General features: G+C 37.9%; 1 protein-coding gene across 1 annotated transcript in view; it reads right to left on the bottom strand.

Moving 5' to 3' along the window:
- The window catches only part of DDX60L (DExD/H-box 60 like), a 117,901-nt gene that overhangs the window by 38,765 nt on the left and 58,479 nt on the right, over nucleotides 1-20,657 (bottom strand). Inside the window, exons 23-26 of the mRNA XM_050791743.1 lie at nucleotides 9,882-9,986; nucleotides 9,242-9,370; nucleotides 7,295-7,419; nucleotides 4,141-4,302 (exon numbers count right to left, since the gene is read on the bottom strand). Coding sequence (XP_050647700.1) covers nucleotides 4,141-4,302; nucleotides 7,295-7,419; nucleotides 9,242-9,370; nucleotides 9,882-9,986 — 521 coding nt within the window. The remainder of the gene's footprint in view (nucleotides 1-4,140; nucleotides 4,303-7,294; nucleotides 7,420-9,241; nucleotides 9,371-9,881; nucleotides 9,987-20,657) is intronic.

The raw sequence follows: 20,657 nt of genomic DNA, 5'->3' as shown, positions 1-20,657 counted from the left end.
ACTTGAAATGTAGTTTCTAGTCCTGAAAAAAGACTGACTGAAGAGAATCAGTCACCGAGAAGACCTGGAGCTTCAACATCTCTCTCCCAGGTACTTTTCCCTTCTCCTATGTCCAACAAGCAGAAAAAAGATCAAAGCAGTGGTGAAATCAATAGAGAGCTTGCCCTAGTCTTTAGGAAATGTCTGAATGAGAAAGGCAATGAAAGTTGTTTCAATATTGTTACAGACTGAAAGTCTGTGTCCCCCTCAAAAAAAATTCATATGCTGAAATCCTAAACTCCATGTGTGATATCAGAAGGTGGAGTCTTTGGGAGGTGATGAAGTAATGAAGACAAAGTCTTCATCAAAGGGATTGGTGACCTTATAAAATTGCCTCCAGAGAGATCCCTCGCCCCTTCCACCATGTAAGGACACAGAGAACACAGCTCTCTATGAACCAGGAAGCAGCTCTGTCAACACCTTGATCTTGGACTTCCTAACCTCCAGAACTGTGAGAAATAAATTTCTGTTTAGAAGCCACTTAGTCTATGGTAATTTGTTATGGACTAAGACAAATGTTGAGGGAAGGTTTAATTAGTCTTTCAAAAGTGTTTATGAAGCACTATTACTACATGCCAGGCAATATGCTATTATTAGGGGACTCAAAGAAAAATATGCAGTTCTTTTAAGGGAACTCCCAATCTAAAGAAAATAGAGATATGGAAACAACTGCAATGCAGTGTTATAATTGATCCAAATGCTTTAATGATTCAAAGTGGAATGACAACAAAAGACAAAGGGTAATAGATCTATCTGAGGGAATCATTATAAACTTCAGAGAGAAGACAGATTTAAAACAAAAGATGTGGGGAAATGAGCAGATTTATGAGCCAACAGAAAGGAAGGCCCTCCAGGTAGGTGCAGTGTGTAGTACATAGATTCAGATGGTGGAGAGCAATTTGTGTGAGTACCTACCCTTTAACAACTCTAACAAGTAATTCGGAAGGAAGAACTTTGTATGTAGGACAATCTAACTAAATGTGCACGTTAGAACTGATGGCAGCAGTGGCCAATCTGGGGCGGCCACTGCCATGACACTGGCTTCAGTGTGGGAGGCGAGGCCAGGGCTGTGTCCTCCATGGAGCCAGCAGGAGCTGGGAATAGGTGGAAGTCCTGCCCACTTCCAAGTTGACAGGGTGGGAGACGCATTCCCCAGGCACAGCTGTAGCCACCCAAGCTGCAGCTGCAGCTGCAGACCCAGGCATCCCTGTGCTCTTGGGGGCCAGGAACAGGCAGGAGCCCTGCCCTTATGGGCATAGCTGCAGCCACCCAACCCATGGCTGCAGACCTGGGCCTCCCTGTGCACTTGGGTGCCAGGAGTGGGCAGAAGCCCCACCCTCCCTGGTGTAGCTGCAGCCACCCAAGCTGCAACTGTGGACCCAGGCATCTCTGCACTCTCGGGGGCCCAGGAAGGCCCCCTTGGCCCTGCAGGTTTGGAAGCGCCTGCTCCCACTACCTGGCCTCTCTCTGCTCCCGGCCCCTACTGCACAGGCTCAGAAGCGTCTGCTCCTGCTGCCCGGCCTCTCCCTGCTCCTGGCACCCACTCCAATCTCAGAGCAAAGTTGAGGGTGAGCCCAGGTGCTGTCGCAACCTAGCCAGGTATGTGCACGCTCAGGACAGTGCTGACATGCCAGCCCCCTGTTGGCTCGGCCCTTTCCAGACATTGAGCGCCAGTGAGCATGGGAGGGAGGCCAAGGCAGGGGCTAAGAGCAGCTCAGCGCTGGTCTGCAGGCAGCTCTCTGGCACAAACAGCCTGGGTGCCATGAACAGCAGCAGGAGGCAGACAAGCTCTGAGCAGAAAGGAGTGGGTCCCTGGTGAAGTCCCACCTTCAAGCTGGGGAAGGCCTGAAACCTGGGGGCTGGGCTGCCAATCCTGTGGACCGATGTGGGAACTTACGGTGCTTTCTCCAGGCCTGCCCATGGCCACCCATGGACCAATTGGCACACACTTCTTCCCCTCTGAATCCCATATAAACCGCAGACTCAGCCAGACTTGAGGACTCAACAGACAACCAGCTGCAGAGAGGAGCTACTCACGCCAGGGTCTCCTCTCTGCTGAGAGCTGAGCAGACAGCAGAATAACCAGCTGTGGAGGGGAGCTACCCACTCCATGGCCTCCTCTCTGCTGAGAGCTGAAGACTCAACAGGACAACCAGCTGCAAAGAGGAGCGACCCACTCCAGGGTCTCCTCTCCACAGAGAGTTGAGCACTTGACGGGATTACCTGGCTGCTGAGAGGAGCAACCCACTCCAGGGTCTCTTCTCCGCTAAGAGCTCAACACTCATTGGGACATCTCACCTGCAGAGAGAAGCTACCCACTGCAGGTGTCCTCTGAGCTGTCCCATCTCCCAATAAAGCTCTTCTTCACCTTGCTCACCCTCCACTTGTCTGTGTACCTCATTCTTTCTGGATGCAGGACAAGAACTTGGGACCCACTGAATGGCAGGGCTAAAAGAGCTATAACACAAACAGGGCTGAAACACGCCCCTTGCTTGCCATGTTATGGGTGACAAGTAGGAGAGAAGAGCTGTAGCCCTTCAAGGAGCCCAGACCTAGGAGCTCTCCAAGCCAGGGCTGTGATAACTTCTTTGAGGCTCTGCAGTTCCTGGCATCTCTGGGCACCACCATGCTCCTCAGTGCCAGCCGTGGAAGCTGCTTGCAGTATGCCTGGTCCAGCCCCAGCCTCACAGGAAGCTGATGCCTGTGCCAGTGCCTGGAGCTGCCCACCCCTCTGCAGCTAGCATGCCTGGCTATATGCAGCAAAGGTGCCATTGGCCACAGAGGTTTCTGGCCAGAAAAGCAACACACATTATAGAATCCCAAAACAGAACAATCGGACCAGCACCTGTACGTCAATAACATTGGAAGAGGTGAACCTGGAACAAGAAATTATACATGAGAAAGACTCCAAAGAATCCCAAATAACAAACAGCAAGGACCTGAACCAAGGCAGAGCCAGTAAGTGAGGATGGAGAGAATGGCAAGGAGAGAAGAAATATTTTGACCATAGAACTGTCAGAATTAATCAGACCTTGGGGAGAAAGGAAAAAAAAAAAATCACAGCAGTGAAGCTCTACCCCACGCATACAACTGGTATGGCAATTCATTCTATAGGCCATTCTTTTATTTTTAAGTTTTATTTTAAGTTCAATGGTACATGTGCAGATTTGTTATACAGGTAAACTTAGGTCATGAGAGTTTGTTGTACAGATTATTTCATAACCCAGGTATTAAGCCTAGTGCCTATTAGGTATTTCTCCTGATCCTCTCTCTCCCTCTTCCTCCGACCCTCCACCCTCTGATAGGCCCTAGTGTGTGTTGTTCCCCTCTATGTGTCCATGTGTTCTCATCATTTACTTCCTACTCATAAGTGAGAACATGCAGTATTTGGTTTTCTGTTCCTGCATTAGTTTGCTAAGAATAATGGCCTCCAGCTCTATCGATGTCCCTGTAAAGGACATAATCTCACTCTTTTTATGGCTGCATAGTATTCCGTGGTGTATGTGTACCACATTTTCCTTATCCAGTCTATCACTGATGGGCATCTAGGTTGATTCCATGTCTTTGCTATTGTGAATGGTGCTGCAATGAACATATGCATGCATGCATCTTTACAACAGAATGATTTATATTCCTTTGGGTAGACACCCAGCAATGGGATTGCTGAGTTGAATAGTATTTATGTCTTTTGGTCTTTGAGGAACCACCACACTATCTTCCACAATGGCTGAACTAATTTACACTCCCACCAATAGTGAATAAGTGTTCTACAGACCAGGAAACCTCCAGGTTGTACCCTGGGGCATGAATACAGGTTATGGTTAAGTAGGCTGAGGGCCTCCTAGGAGGCCCAGTTGATGCTTAGGCTTACAGGCCGTAGTCCCACCTCTCCTGATTCCTAAATGAAATCTATCTACACGTATAAGAGGGATTCCCTTCCTCCCATCCTCCCACCCAAATTTACTCTATTTGCAAAAACAAGAACCAATAACAATAACAAGAACCCCTTTGTGGCTCAGGTCTCTAAACATTTCTGACAGTGTCTTGTAAATATTTTAAGTCCTCAGGGGCCAATTTGTTCAAGTAAACATTAATACTTACCACCTTTTTTGTGTCTTCTCCATTTTTATAACTTTTTTAAGTACTTCATCTATTCCAAAGACATAACTATGACATTCAGTGTGGGGATGGCTTTTTGTCTCTATCTTCTCCAGAAAACTGCACACACTTCCAGCTCTTTTTTCCACATCACCATTATTAAACCTTAAAACAAATGGAAATAGTGCTTTGAAAAGACTATGTTTCCATCCATATTGGTAAACCAAAAATAAAATTATAAGCCCCCCCAATCATCTGAATAGACTTCATCCTAGGCCAGGGTACTCTAAAATTTCAACTGAAAGACTGGTTTAAGCCACAATGGGAAGTGGGGGTTCGACATACCTCCCTATGCCCTCCAGCATTAACACCAACACAGACCTTAAGTCTGATAAGAAACATTTACAATCTATTCTCTCTGAAGCCTGCTACCTGGAGGCTTTGTGTGCATGGTAAAACTTTTGTCTCCACAACCTTTTATTATAATCCAGACATCCCTTTCTGTTGATAACTATTTCGAACAATTCCCAATCAGAAAATTTTTAAATCTACCTATAACCTGGAAGCCTCCCTCCCCAACTTTGAGTTGTCCTGCCTTTCTGGACCAAACGAATGTATATGTTAAATGTATTTGATTGATGTCTCACATCTCCCTAAAACATATAAAACCAAGCTGCAGCCCTTCGGCACATGTTCTCAGGATCTCCTGAGGGATGTGTCACAGGCCATGGTCACTCATATTTGGCTCAGAATAAATATCTTCAAATATTTTGGGGAGTTTGACAATATCACATGTCCATCTACCACTATCATCTTGACATATAGTTTGCTAGAAAAAAATGTTTTGGCTCAATATATGTAATGTCCAGTAATATTACACTCATTATAGGCTGAGTTCACCATAGAATTTTTTCAAATATTACTTGTGAGGCCATGGGTTTACTAGCATGTTTAGAAAACAGACTTCGAAAAGAAATCTTATTTAGCTGATCAGCATTCAATGAGTACACTGAAGAAACAAAGGCTAGGAAAGTCAGTCTACTACGCATGGTAAGAAGATTTGGTATGTAAAAAAGCAAAAGTAATAACAGCAAACAATGACCAAGTTCCAAGCACTATTCTATGTGGCTTAAATATATTAACTAATTTAATCTCTACCACCACGTTATGAGGAAGGTAATATTATCTCTGTTTTGCAGATGAAGAAGTAAATGCCAAAGCAAATTTAAAAACGTCGTCAAGGTCACATAGCCTAGTAACTGGTCAGTGTGATTAGAACCCGGGCAATTCAGCTTCAACTTCAGAGGCTTTTTTTTTTTTTTGAGACAGGCTCTTTCTCTGTCACCCAGACTGGAGGGCAGTGGCGCAATTGCAGCTCACTGAAGCAGAGGCTATATGTCTAACTGCACTTCCAAATCTGCCTCCCTGTTCACAGTAATACAAGTTAATATGCAACACCCATATATTACCGGTTGCAAACAGTACCCTAAATGACAGCATTAAATGATTCTTCTTACTGCTTTAACACAAACAAACCTAGGACATCTAGAATTAATTTTCTTTTTTTAATCCCTCTGTTAATCTATGACAAGAGTCCAGTGTAAAAAAAAAAAAAAAAAAAAAAAAAAAAAAGGCTAGTGAATGGGCCTCAATCAGTCATGTTTTCTACTGATAAGTGTTTTATATAAATTACCTTATTTAATCCACATCACAACCCAATGAATTAGTTATTATCTCTATTTTTCAAATGAGGCTGCAAGAGGCTAAATAGATTTTCAGAAGTCACATAGCCAAAGGAGGGCAGAGCTGGAATTTAAGCTAAGATTTGACCCAAAGTGTGGGCTCTTAACTGCGCCTCTACATGGGCACCAGTCACTAATCATGCATTTTGTCAGCACCATGCGTTTTTCTAGAGTCCAGATTAAGGAAGGGAAGTTGACCCAGCTTGAGTCTAAACCAACTGTCATAGAGTTCTCAATGTTCCAGAGCTACAAACCAGTGGACTCAACCTAGGATTTCTGTAGCATACTTTCAAGACAACTGGAAACTCCATTAAAGATCTCATTCCCAAACATTTAAAATAACTTTTTAAAAATAATTTATTTAAAAAAGTTAAATGCATATAAGTGCATAAATAATGAATCCTGTTTCTATTCAGATTCCTATCCCAAAGTCATACTTTCAGCCATTCCTCAGTGACATATAGGGGTACATTTGTTTCTAACTAAAATTCAGAGCCACACTGGAAAGTAATCTAGATAGACGTTATAACATGTTGGCAGAATACCTCATTTGTTTACTCTGGTCCAAGCACAAAAGAAGAAGAAATTTTCTTGTAATTCCCCACGTTTGTGACTTCAGTCATACTACTCTTTAACTTCTCTCATCATCATCTTTTAGTTACTGACCACCAGCATGGACTTCGGATGCGTAACAATACACATGTGGCTTAGTGCTACCATTTAACATATCTACAACACCTATGTGTTTGTGTATTTGTCTTTGTAAACAATTTCACATAACCATTGGATCAAGGTGCTGGGAATTTATTTTATACAAAACTTTCATAGTCAAAATAATTTAAAATTCTCTGGGCTAAATAAGTTTTTGGTTCTGATTATTATAGTGGGTCCAGGGTACACAGTGTTACCCATTTAATGTGTCCCACTTCAGTTCTCTTAATCAATGAGAGATGCTAAATACCACTCAAGGTCTTTTTATTATACCACACAATATCAAGGAAAGCCTCTGGGCTTAGTTTTCTTAGCTATAAATTAAAAACCAATCATTCAATAAATTATGAATGCTTTATGTGTTTTACGTCTGTACATAAAAAATGCAATTTAGTTCCTATAGGAGCATTTCTAAAGTTAGTGATAGCTACTTACAAAAAACATTTAGGAAAACCAAAAACATTTTTAAAAATCAAGAGTCAAGGAATTAAGAGGGCAATACGATGAAAAATTTTATAAGGATTGACCTAGAAGACTGACTCATTTCTTTAAAAATAAAATCTATATTATTTTTCTTAAATGCAACAAAATAGTAAAAGTAGGGTTACTTCTAACCACTATATATAAATGAGACTAATTGAAAACAAAACCAAACAAAAAATTCTAACATATAAACAAAGATAAATTAAGTTTCAGTTACTTACAAAAAAAATATTGCAGGCAACTTATCCATTTGTCTTAACTTTTCAACGAGAAGAGGAAACATTTTTACCATATCTTCTGAAATAGACAATGAATCCGGACTAAGGTTCTTCAGTACTCTTTTGACCTAGAGCAGTAAGTTAAAATTATTTTAAAAAAAAGAATTTGCAGAAACAGAAGAAAGGAATTATTTTGTTGTCTAAAATTAGAAGAATTTTTCATATATAGTTTTGGGTGGGTTTTTAAAATGGTCCTTTTAGAATATATTATCAAGTAGTGGTAAAAGTCAGCAGAGTCACAAACATCTCTATATTAAAGAATAGACAATAAAAGATATAAAGTATATGATTTTTTGTCGGCACTAGAAATAAGTCAGTAGGATAAGGATGTTCCTAAAATGTTGCTGTTTCAACTGTTGCAGGTAGAGTGACAAAGGTTTCTCCAATTATTAGATAACGAAATATGTTAAGAAGTATATATAAAATCAATAATGGAAAAGAACCTCTTAAAAAGAAAAAGTTTTAACTATGTCTACCAATAATTTGTAATAGTATAGAGACATGTTTATAATGCGTAACTGAAAATTCAAGAGATGAATGAGTCACAAAATACAACGATCAATAGAAGTGTAACAAGTTGTTCATCTCAGATATTGTTGAAATTGTGGGTGGTAACTTTTATCCTACTATTCCATGTCTTATAATTTTTTATAAACAGCATCTACTTCTTTTTTAATCAGAAAAAAAATAAATCTTATTTTATATCAGGAAAATTAACATTAAATTCCTTTACATAACATACAATGGAAAATCTGATGAAATAGTTATGTGCTATCATGAATACATTTTCTTGACGAAGTTATTTTTCATTTTAATTATCATTTGAGGGGTGGCAAATAGGGACATCATTGGTATTCAGTTTTCCCCGATTAACATTTAATGGAACACAGCATTCTGTGCCAAATAGGCTAAATTATTTGTAATACTTCCTAACATCAATATCTCTTTTTTTTTTTTTTCTTCGAGAATGAGCCTCCCTCTGTTGCACAGACTAGAGTACAGTGGCATGATCTTTGCTCACGGCAGCCTCTGCCTCCCAGACTCAAGTGATTCTCCGACTTCAATCTCCAGAGTAGCTGGGATTACAGGCGTGCGCCACCACACCTGGCTAATTTTTGTATTTTTTTAGAGACAGGATTTCACCACGTTGGCCAGGCTGGTCTCAAGCTCCTGGCCTCAAGTGATCCACTCGCCTCAGCTTCCCCAAGTGCTGGGATTATAGGTGTGAGTCACCACACCTGGCCAACCAATACCATTTTTATCTTTATTTCTTTCACCACCAGAGTGAAAAAGGCAAATTAACATGACAATCAGTCAGCAAACTAGAACCAAAGATCCATCAATGTTATGCTCAAGGATATCTTTGTTTCTCAGTATAGTCACCTATGAGTCTGTCATCTATAAATTTGCCTGAGCCTCTTGCAAGTATATTTATATTCTCTCATTTATCATCACGTACATGAGTTTCAGAGATTGGTTATTTTTAAATAATTTATTTTTATTTGCACAAGACTTACTCAGATTAGCCCCTCTACTAATTCCTGATTTTAACTATCATTCCTCTGGAGCCAGTTGCTCTTCTGTGAAAGCCTTGGCAACATTGGTTCTCCTGTTAGAGTTAAAGGTTCTTTGTTTTTAGCTGTTTGTAGCTGTTACCTGAAGAAACCAAAAGCCTATGGCACATGTTTTAAAGGTCACTGAGCTAAGAAATGAAATCAGTTCCCTCCTCCTTTTTTCTATCTCATAGTCATGGTATAACATGTTTAAATGGAATTACTAAAACAAAAATTGGAATGAAAAGATTACAAAACAGTTATTAGCTAAATTATTATACAACTCCAAACAATTAACAATTAAGCAAAACTTTGTCCAAGAAAGTGTGAAAATTACCTTCTCCACTTTGCCATTTTTAATCCAATTTGTCAATTCTGCCTTTAAGTTTTCTTCATATTTTCTAGCATCCAACTTCTTAATGACTATTTTATTCTTAAAAAGAATGAATTCCTCTGGACACAATTCCTTGGGGGGAAAATTATTACAAAATTAAGCTAAGCTATGCAATCTACAGTAAGAAAGATACAATGATGTATTCAAGTTTACTTGTCTCCTTAACCAAATTGCAAACTCCTTGAGGACAGAGGCTGTTGAAAATCTTTTTACCTCCCAATAATTTCTAACACATAAATCTATGACGATGGGTGAACTCTTATACAGGGCACAGCTGATGAAAAGATGAAAACCAACAGAGAAGAGAATGAAGGAATATAAGTCCAAAAACACAGTTAAAGTTGTATGGTATTCCAAAAGTTAAAAGAAGAAATATTTTCAAGAATTATGGAACATTCCATGTTACGTACAATAATAAAGTCATAAAGAATGTCTGAAAAAAAGAAAAAATTATTGATTATTTCAAAATAGCAGCATCAGCAAATAGAGAGAATACGTGTGCTTACCTCAAGAGTAATTTTGCTATATTCTGGAATAGCATTAACTAAAGTTCATTTTGATGAATATACATTTCTATATTTACCTGAGCCCTGGGCCAAGCTTCCCAGACGTGAACCATCGTGTCATAAAGCTGGATGCTTTCTTGAGGGGTGAGGATAAGATCAGGTGGGAATCCATACTTTTCAATCTGTGAATAAACAAATTAATGGATGGATGAACAAATAAAATTACAATATTTATATTTCCTTTATTTTATCTTTCATGGCTAAACCCTCAAGTTTTTATCTATGAATCCAGGGACATTAAAAGGCAATAAACTATAATATTTCACCTCTGCAAGGATCTGTTAATAAAGTCTTAACAAAGTAGCATCCCTAACCTGCTGAAATGGAAAACTCCAAAGTCCACTAATGAGTTTCAGTACTATTTCCTGAGACTATTTGCACTAGATAACAAACTAACACTGCTCTATGAAACACCCCTAGAATGCCAGTGAGGGTACTAGGTGGCTGGAAAATATGAGCTCTTACAGAATAGCCTCAGTTTAGGCAAAAAAAATACGTTTCTTTTTGAAATATCCCTTTGAAACAGACATTAAAATGCATTCAGTGATGAAGATGATTTTATGGCTACCAAGCCATGTAAAAAGAGACAAAGCTTTGCCCCTAGAAATCCAATATAAGAACTGGATCAACTTTATAAGGATAAAGACCCTCAGACAACCTTCAGATACTCAAAGAAATTTCTACCTGATGGCTGCTCTGGTTACTGATCAGCTTTTGTCTTAAGCCTTTAGAACTCATGCACTACTCTTCCTCTCACAAATACTGTTGATGTTACACACAAAGCACTGTGTAGGGTACAAGAACAAATTCTGTCCTCATAACCTTTGTGTTCTATATTCCTCTGGCTTCAATCACCACTTCCTCTAATCTATTATGTACAAAAGGGATAAAGTAACATCTAAACCATAACACCAAGAAAGAAAATTAAACATGAGAAATCTATGGGAAAGACCCTATTAAACAAGTTAACCAAATATCTTCATGTCAAGGTTTCTGTTATGTTCATGTGCACTGTGAATCTCCAAGAAAAGGATAGGACATCACACTTCTCCCAAACTTATTTGAGGAAGGAATCCTTCCTTTAAAAAATACCTATGACTGGTTCCTAGAAGATTGGAAATACTGGACTAAAGGAGCCACTCCAAACATAGAGTTCAGAAAGCAAAGAAGGGCTGTTTGGTGGCCTGTGCCGCACATCTGGGTTCTAATCACAGCTCCAATCACTACTCCCTGGGTTCTGACTTTCTTGTCTACAGTATGAGAATGACAATGTCTTCATTGCTTGCCTTCAAGATTGTGGTGAGATTCCAAAGGTTAATAGAGCAAGATTTTCTTTTTATTCTATGTTATGCAACATAAATATAAAGAATCATCATTTAGCAATTCTCAGATTGAATTTATGAAGTTAGCTAGTTGGCAGGGACTTCATTTGAACACACTAGTAACTGTATTATCTCAGAAGGTGAGGATTTCAGCATCTCATAAACTGCATCTTGTAGGTGACCACATATTCTGTCTACAAATGAAGCCATTGCTGACTTAAGTAATTAGAGTTTTCTAAGAATTACCAAGTACATACTAATGCTATGCTTCTATGTTGGTCTCTAGAATAACAGTGATTCATTTTCAAAGCATCTCCCTTCCTTTACGGATGCCTTGGTTTCCTGTCTTTAAAATGGGAATAATTATCCTTACACCACAGATTTGTTGTGAGGATTAAATGATATAATGAATATAATATGCTGGTAAAATGCCTTGCTCTTTTTTAGTATTCCATCCATCATAGTGACTGATTATTAACTTTCAAGTATTCGTTTTCATCAGTTTGTCAACTGTATCACTAAAAGGATATATCCAACTCAACTGTTCTCCTCTGCACAACATGTAATTAACTGGCATCTCTTAAGTTGGCCTAGATAACATATAAAATTATACAGAAAGACAATATACAAAAGATCAATATATAGTTATATTGGTTTGTACTTCTTCATTCATAAACAAAAGCATATCATACCACAATGCTCCTTCTGAAAAACAAAATTAAATAAAATGAATAAAAAATAAGTTAAAAAGTTACACGGTAAGAATTTATCAGAACTACACAGAGACAGATAGTAGTTCTTTCGAGGACTGCCTGGTGTCAACAGCCTCTTAGGGCACTGAGCAGCTGTTCTTTTATGGCAGCATAATTCGTAGGAAGGCTGTGCAGCTCTTCCTTTAGCCCAGGAACAAGCCATATATGGATTGCAGTGATCCCTCATCACAGCTGGATTAAAGGCAGCTCACTCATCCTGTTCCCATGCCTTCCTTTCCAAAGCTATTTCCATGAGCGTTACAGAGAATAAATCCAAGGTTAGAAGGTTCCTTTACATTCTTCTCTTGTTGCTTCAATGTATTCTGCTTCCCCTCATGTTTGAACAATTTCAATGTAATCTCATGAATACTATACTCATTTGGATAGACCATCTTGCTATTGTTATTGCTATCTTAGGAGCACAAAGAAAGGTCTTATATAAATGCACACCTCACAGATGTAACCAGTTGTCTAAGCGTTTTAAAAAGCATGTCTCTCTAGTTGTCCCCAGGCATACGAAAGTAAAGTATCACAGAGTAAAGAGCTGAGAAGATTCATACAACAGCACAGCTCTAGAGAAGTCATACAGGGTCAGAACACACTGTAATGGTTCTGTTGCTTTCCAATTACTCCATTAATAGCTACTGAGAATAGAGGAAGGCACATGGCCAAAATGATGATCTTACCAAGAACTCCAGGCCACTATACTCACAAATGCTTAAAGGTAACTTACCTTAAATCACTTTAAGCAGAGTAAATCATTAAAACATTATAAAATACTACGCAACTAAAAACTTGCTGAGAATTCAATGCTAAAGATATCAAAATATAATTGGAAGGCTTAAAGAGTGATGTATGCTTATCATATATCTATTCCCTAAGCACAGAGTCAGGGGAATAGGGAGGGATAGGGACAGGAATGCCATTTGGAATGAGTCATTGCAAAGTCAAGAAAAAACTACATAATAAAATTATGTTTGAAAATTTCTGGGAGACGGAATCACTTTAAGTGAGTTTTACATGCCCTTAATCACCATAGTTCAGAGTCTACGAAGTAATTTCCATTTAATTCCTTACTCATGCATTCAATCCATAAATTATTTAGTATAACACTATGATTAAGAACATTAGGCTTTGGGGTCAGAACTTTTGAGTTTGTACCATAGTCTGACAATTACTAACTGAGTCCTTGGACTAGTTAAACAACCTCCCTACTCTTTTTCCTCATCTGTAAGTTGGGAACAATTATAGTACATTTATTATAAAGATGTTGTGAAGGTTAAAAGAGAAATACGAATAAATATTAACAAGTGCCTGCCACGTAAATTCTCAACACATGTTGGCAATCATCATTCCACAAATATTTACTGAGCAACTTTTGTGTATATGGCACTATGAGCTAGCTATAAGGTAATCCAGGGGTGAAAAAGTGCAAAATTTTTCATTAACAGTTTTGTAATTTAATAAGAAAAAGAAGACATGAAAGCAAAAAAAAAAAAATTATAACAGCAGGCTAAACATAATTAGTGTCATTTTAAAAGTACAAATAATAAGTTACCTATTATCAGAAAAGAAGATTAATTCCATGTGGAGAGATCATAGAAAGACTTCTGGAAAAAAATCCCACATAAGCAAAGACATGGAAGATGAATAGAATCTGGAAACTTAGAGTTTGGCATCTGGAATGAAGCATTCCAGGTATAGCACACAGCATGAAAGCTTTAGGTAAGCTAGGGTTTGAGTGAAAAGCTGAGGAAAGTCTAAGTTATAGAAGACTTGAATGCCAAGCTACAAAGTCTGTAATTTATTTCCAATGGAGAAACATTGAAGAATTTTGAGTAGAATAAGGAGAGGATCAGAATTATGTTTTAGGAAGATAAATGGAACAGCACAATTTTGGACATAATATAATAAAAAAAGGACCAACTATTGGCTAATGTCTATATCTTCACAAGGCAACTTGAACCTATAGAATTTAATAACAGAGATAAGCTGGAAAAAGAGGAGAGAATAGCAAGAGAAATTAATGTCTTCCCACACTCATAATCCAGGGCCTTAAGTGAGATCTCCAAAAACTTCATGTTATCAGTCCACCATGAAAAAAGTCACGTTCTGATTTTTATGTTAGTGGGAAATGTCTCTTCCCTGTTGAGACCATTTGGTAATGGGCGATTCTGACATGAACAAGGAGTGCCAATACAGTTGTGGTGGCACTGTTAGTCTCACAGAAGTAGAAGACGGAAATAGATATAAGAAAAGGAATAAACTAACCAAAGAACCCAAATTAGAACTCTCCATTATGAGGATCTAAGGAAAGCTAGAAGAATGTATACATACACAATTTTTAAAGGTTTTTCACTTTTCTATGAAGTCCATCCTTAATGTCCGTATACCTAAGGTTAAGATTATCGGTAAAGATGGCCTAACAGAAGCCTCTTGTGAGCATCAGCCCCTGCAGGAACTCCAAATTGAACAACTATGCACACAAAAAGCACTTTTCTAAGAACCAAAAATCAGGTGAGTGATCACAGTATCTGGTTTTGACTCTTTATCACTGAAGAGGCACTGAAGAGGGCAGGAAAGACAGTGTGGACCTGCCAGTGCCACCCATCCCACATCCTCCAGCAGTGGCCGCATGACATGTAGAGAGAATCTAAGATGGCCTAATAGAAGCATGCTGGCTTCAGATATGACCCAGCACCTTCCCAGCTGTGGTGGCTGTGGGGAGAGACTACTTCTGCTTGAAGAAAGGAGAGGGAAGAGTAAATGGGACTTTGTCTTGCAGCTCAGATGCCAGCTCAGGCACAGTGGAGTAGAGAACTGAGCGGGCTCTTGGGGTCCCCAAATGCAGGCCCTGGCTCTTGGATGGCATTTCTGAACCTACCCTGGGCCGGAGAAAAGCCTGTTGGCCTGAAGGGAGAGACCCAGGTCTCGCAGCATTCACCACAAGCTGAATGAAGAGGCCTTGGGCCTTGAGTGAAGATTAGCAGTAGCCAGGAAAAACTCACCATGGGCCAGGGCTGCTTGTGGTCAGAGAGAGAGACTCCTCTACTTGTGGAAAAAGAAGAGAAGAGTCGGTAGAATTTGACTCCAAGCCCTGGGTCCCAAACAACATCTCTGGACCCACCTGAGGTCAGGGGAACCCGCCACCTTGACGAAAAGGACACAAGCCTGGCTGGCTTCACCACCTACTGATTGTGGATCACTCAGGCCTTGAATGAAAATTGGCAGTAGCCAATGATTATTGCAAGCCTAGGGCAACACCTAATGCTGTGCTTGAATCAGTTTTAACCCAGTGCAGTCTCTGCGGTGGACACCATAGGGATGCTATGTTGTTCTCTCTTTCCAGCTCCAGGCAGCTCAACACAGAGAAAAAGATTCCATTTGTTTGGGAGACAGTAAGGGAAGAAAACAAAAGTCTCTGATAATCCAGAGAAATATTCAGAATCTTATCCAAACCACCAAGATGGTTTCTCTATGAGTCTATAAGGGCCACAGCCTCACTGAGCTTGGGGTGCCCCCACACCCAATGCAGAACATGGCTGCCGTAACCAAAATCTTAGATCACAACATCCAAGTCCCTCCAAATACCTAGGAAGCCTTCTCAAGCGCAAGTACAAATAAGCCCAGACTGTGAAGACTACAATAAATGCCTAACTACTTAATGTCTAAGCATCAATGAATAGCCACAAGCATCAAGACCATCCAGGAAAATATGACCTCACCAAATGAACTAAATAAGTTACCAGGAACCAATTATGGAAAGACAAAGATATGTGACTTTTCAGGCTGATAATTCAAAATAGCTGTTTTGAGGAAACTCAAAAAACCAGCATTATCCTGATATCAAAACAAGGCAAAGACACATTAAAAAAAGAAAACTACAGGCCAATATCCCTGATGAATATTAATGCAAAAATCCTCAACAAAATACTAGCAAACTGAGTTAAGCAACACATTTAAAAGATACTTCATTATGACCATGTGGGGTTTATCACAGCAATGTAGGGATGGTTCTGCATACACAAATCAATGTGGTATATAATATCAACAGAATAATAGCAGGATCCTGTTAGATAAATTTAACAAAGAGATTGAAATAATTAAAAAGAATCAAGCAAAAGCTATGGAGCTGAAAAATGCAATCAACATGCTGAAGAATGCATCAGAGTCTCTTGATAGCAGAATTAATCAAGCAGAAGTGAGCTGAAGGAAGGCTATTTGAAAATATATAGACAGAAGAGAAAAAAGAAAAGAGAATGAAAAATGATAAAACATTCCTATAAGATATAGAAAATAGCCTCAAAAGGGCAAATCTAAGATTTATTGGCCTTAAAGGGGCTTAAAACCCCTAGGGTGAGGAGAAAGTTTATTCAAAGGGATAATAACAGAAACTTCCCAAACCTAGAGAAAGATACCAATACTCATGTACAAGAAGGATATAGAACACCAAAGAGATTTAACCCAAAGAAGACTATCTCAAGATATTTAATAATCACACTCCCAAAGGTCACAAATAAAGAAAGGATCCTAAAAGCAGCAAGAGAAAAGACACAAATAACACAGCGGTGCTCCTATATGTCTGGCAGCAAACTTCTCAGTGGAAACCTCACAGATCTGAAGAGAGTGGCATGACATAAAGGGCTGAAGGAAAAAATCTTTTATCATGGGATAGTATATCCAGTGAAAATATCCTTCAGACATGAAGGAGAAATAAAGACTTCCTCAGACAAAAGCTAAGGGATTTCAGCAACACCTGTCCTACAAGAGGTGCCAAAGGGAGTTCTTCAGTGTGAAAGAAAATGATGTTAATGAGCATTTAGAAATCATCTGAAGGTAAAAAACTTACTAGTAAGTACACAGAAAAACACAGAATATTATAACACTGTAATTCTGGTATGAGTATATCTTCAGTAGAAAGACAAAACAATGAACCTATCACAAATTACAACCACAGCAACTTTTCAAGACAGACAATATAATAAGATATAAATAGAAACAACATAAAGTTTAAAAGCATCTGGGGTGGGAAGTTAAAGTATATAGTTTCCATTCGTTTTTTTGTTTTTTGCAGTTGGTTGGTTGTACACGCAATCAGTGTTAAGTTGTCCTCAGTTGAGAATAATGGGTTATAACACAATATTTGCAAGGTTCATGGTAACTTCCTATCAAGAAACATACAACAGATACACAAAAAATAAAAAGCAAGAAATTAAAACATACCAACAGAGAATATCACCTCCACTAAAAGACAGGAAGAAAAGAAAGAAGAAAGAGACGACCACGAAACAACCGAAAAAAAAAAAAATAAATAACAAAATGGCTGGTAAGTCCTTATTTATCAGTAACAACATTGAATGTAAATAAACTAAACTCTCCAATCAAAAGACATGTAGTGGCTCAATGGATGAAAAAAAGATTCAATGACTTGCTGCCTACAAGAAATACACTTTACCTATAAAGATACACATGGACTGAAAATAAACAGATGGAAAAAAATATTCCATGCAAATGGAAACCAAAACAGAAAAGGCATAGCCATATTTAGACCAAACAGATTTCAAAACAAAAGCTATAAAAAGAGACAAAGAAGCTATTTATATAATGATAAGGGGGTCAATTCATTGGCAAGATATAACAATTATAAATATATATTCACCCAACACTGGACCACCCAGATATATAAGGCAAATTTATCTTAAAAATAGATATTTTAAATAGAGTTAAAGTAAGAGATAGACCCTGATACAACAGTAGCTGGAGACTTCATCACCTCACTTCCAGCATTGGACAGACCATGCAGACAGAAAATCAACAAAGAAACATCAGACTTAATCTGCACTATAGATCAAATGGACCTAATAGATATTTACAGAACATTTCATCCAATGGCTGCAAAATACACATTCTTTTTCTAAGCACCTGGATCATTTTCAAGAATAGACCATATGTTAGGTCACAAAACAAGTCTTAAAACATTCAACAAAAATTGAAGTAATATCAAGCATTTTCTCTGACCATAATGGAATAAAACCAGAAATCAATAACAAGACAAATTTTGGAAACTTTATGAACATGTGGAAATTAAACAATAGCCTCCTAAATAACCAGGTGGTCAATTAAGAAACTGAGAAGGAAATATTAAAATTTCTTAAAACAATAAAAACACAACATACCAAAACTTATGGTATACAGCAAAAGTGGTATCAAAAGGAAAGTTTATAGCTATAAGCAGAAAAACTTCAGTAAACAACCTAACTATGCATCTTACAGAACAAGAAAAGCAAGAACAAACCAAACCCAAAATCAACAGAATAAATTATAAATATCAGAGCAGAAATAAATGAAATTGAAACAGGAAACAATACAAACAATCAATAAAATGAAAAGTTTGTTTTTTAAAAAAGATAAATAAAATAGACAAACCTTTAGCCAGACTTAGAAAAAAAAGAGAGAAGACCCAAATAAATAAAATCAGAGGTGAAAAAGGAGACATTACAACTGATACCACAGAAATTCAAAGGATCATTAGAGGCTACTATAAGCAACTATATGCCAATAAATTGGAAAACCTAGAAGAAACTGATAAATTCCTAGACACAACCTGCCAAAATTGAACCACAAAGAAATCCAAAAGCTGAAGAGACCAATAACAAGAGATTGAAGCCATTATAAAAAGTCTCTCAGCAAAGAAAAGTCTAGAACCCAATGGCTTCACTGCTGAATTCTACCAAAATAGAGGAGTATTCCCTCCTCCTCCATTTTTCAGAATAGTCAGAGTAGTTTTGGAATTAGTTCTTTTAGAGAACTAACTCCTCTCTTCTTTAAAGAGAACTAATACCAATACTACTCAAACTATTAGTTAGTTTATTCTCTTTAAAGAAGAATTAATATCAATACTACTCAAACTATTCTGAAAAAGAGAGGAGGAGGGAATATTTCCAAACTCATTCTTCAATGCCAGTATTACCCTGATACCAAAACCAGGCAAAGACACATCAAAAAAAGAAAATTACAAGCCAATATCCCTAATGAATATTAATGCAAAAATCCTCAACGAAATACTAGCAAATTGAGTTTGACAACATATTAAAATGATATTTCATTATGACCAAGTGGGATTTGTCACAGTGACGCAAAAATGGTTCAACATACACAAATCAGTCAATGATATCACTAGAAAGACAAAATGATATGATCATTTCAGTTGATGCTGAAAAGTCATTTGATAAAATTCAACATCACTTTATGATAAAAATTCTCAAAAATTGTATATAGAAGGAACATACCTGAACACAATAAAAGAAATATACAACACACCCACAGCTAGTATCATACTGAATGGGGAAAAACTGAAAGCCTTTCTTCTAAGATCTGGAACATGACAAGGATGTCCACTTTCACCACTGTTATTCAATATAGTACTGGAAGTCCTAGCTAAAGCAGTCAGAAAAGAGAAAAAATGGGCATCCAAATTGGAAAGGAAGAAGTTAAACTATCATTGCTTTGAGATGATATGATTTTATGTTTGGAAAAACCTAAAGACTCCACCAAAATACTGCCATAACTGAGAAACAAATCCAGTAAAGTTTCAGGATGCAAAACCAATATACAAAAATCAGTAGCATTTCCATATGCCAACAGCCAACAATCTGAAAAAGAGATCAAAAAAGTAATCCCATTTACAGTAGCTACAAATAAAATAAAATACTAAGGAATTAACCAAAGAAGTAAAAGATCTCTACAAAAGAAAACTATAAAACACTGATGAAAGAAACTGAAGAGGACACACACCAAAAAAGTAGAAAGATATTCCATGTTTATGGATTGGAAGAATCAATATTGTTAAAATGTCCATAGTACCCAAAGCAATCTATAGATTCAATGCAATTCCTATCAAATACCAATGACATTCTTTGCAGAAATACAAAAAGCAATCCTAAAATTTATATGGAACCACCAAAGGCCCAGAATAGCCAAATAATAATAATCCAATTCAAAAATCGGTAAAAGATCTCAGTAACATTTCCCAAAAGAAGACATACAATGGCAAACAGGCATATGAAAAGGCCCTCAACATCACTGATCACTAGAGAAATGCAAATCAAAACTACCATGAAACATCATCTCACCTCAGTCAAAATGGCTTTCATCCAAAAGACAAGTAATAACAAATGCTGGCAAGGATACAGAAAAAAGAGAACCCTTGTACACTGTTCGTGGGAATGTAAGTTATAAAATCACTATGGAGAACAGTCTTAGAGCTTCCTCAAAAAACTAAAACTAGAGCTACCTTATGATCCAGCAATACCACTGCTATGTATATACTTAAAAAAAAAGGAAATCAGTATATCAAAGAGGTATCCAGACTCTCATGTTTATTGCAGCACCATTCACAATAGCCAAGATTGGGAAGCAACCTAAGTGCCCATCAACAAATGAATGAATAAAGAAAATGTGGTACTTAAATACAGTGGAATACCATTCAGCCATTAAAAAAAAATAAGATCCTATCATTTGCACCAACATAGATGGAACTGGATGTCATTATGTTAAGTGAAATAAGCCAGGCACAGAAAGAAAAACTTCACATGTTCTCACTTATCTGTGGGAGCTAAAAATTAAAACAATTGAATGCATGGAGACAGAGAGCAGAACGATGGTTACCAGAGGCTAGCAAAGATAGTGGGTTGGGTGGAAGAGGGAATGGTCAATGGGC

Source organism: Macaca thibetana, chromosome 5 (genome assembly GCF_024542745.1).
Source record: "Macaca thibetana thibetana isolate TM-01 chromosome 5, ASM2454274v1, whole genome shotgun sequence".
NCBI classification, from domain to species: Eukaryota; Metazoa; Chordata; class Mammalia; order Primates; family Cercopithecidae; genus Macaca; species Macaca thibetana.
The sequence above is the reverse complement of the archived record's forward strand: the minus strand, read 5'-3'. Positions and strand labels throughout refer to the sequence as shown.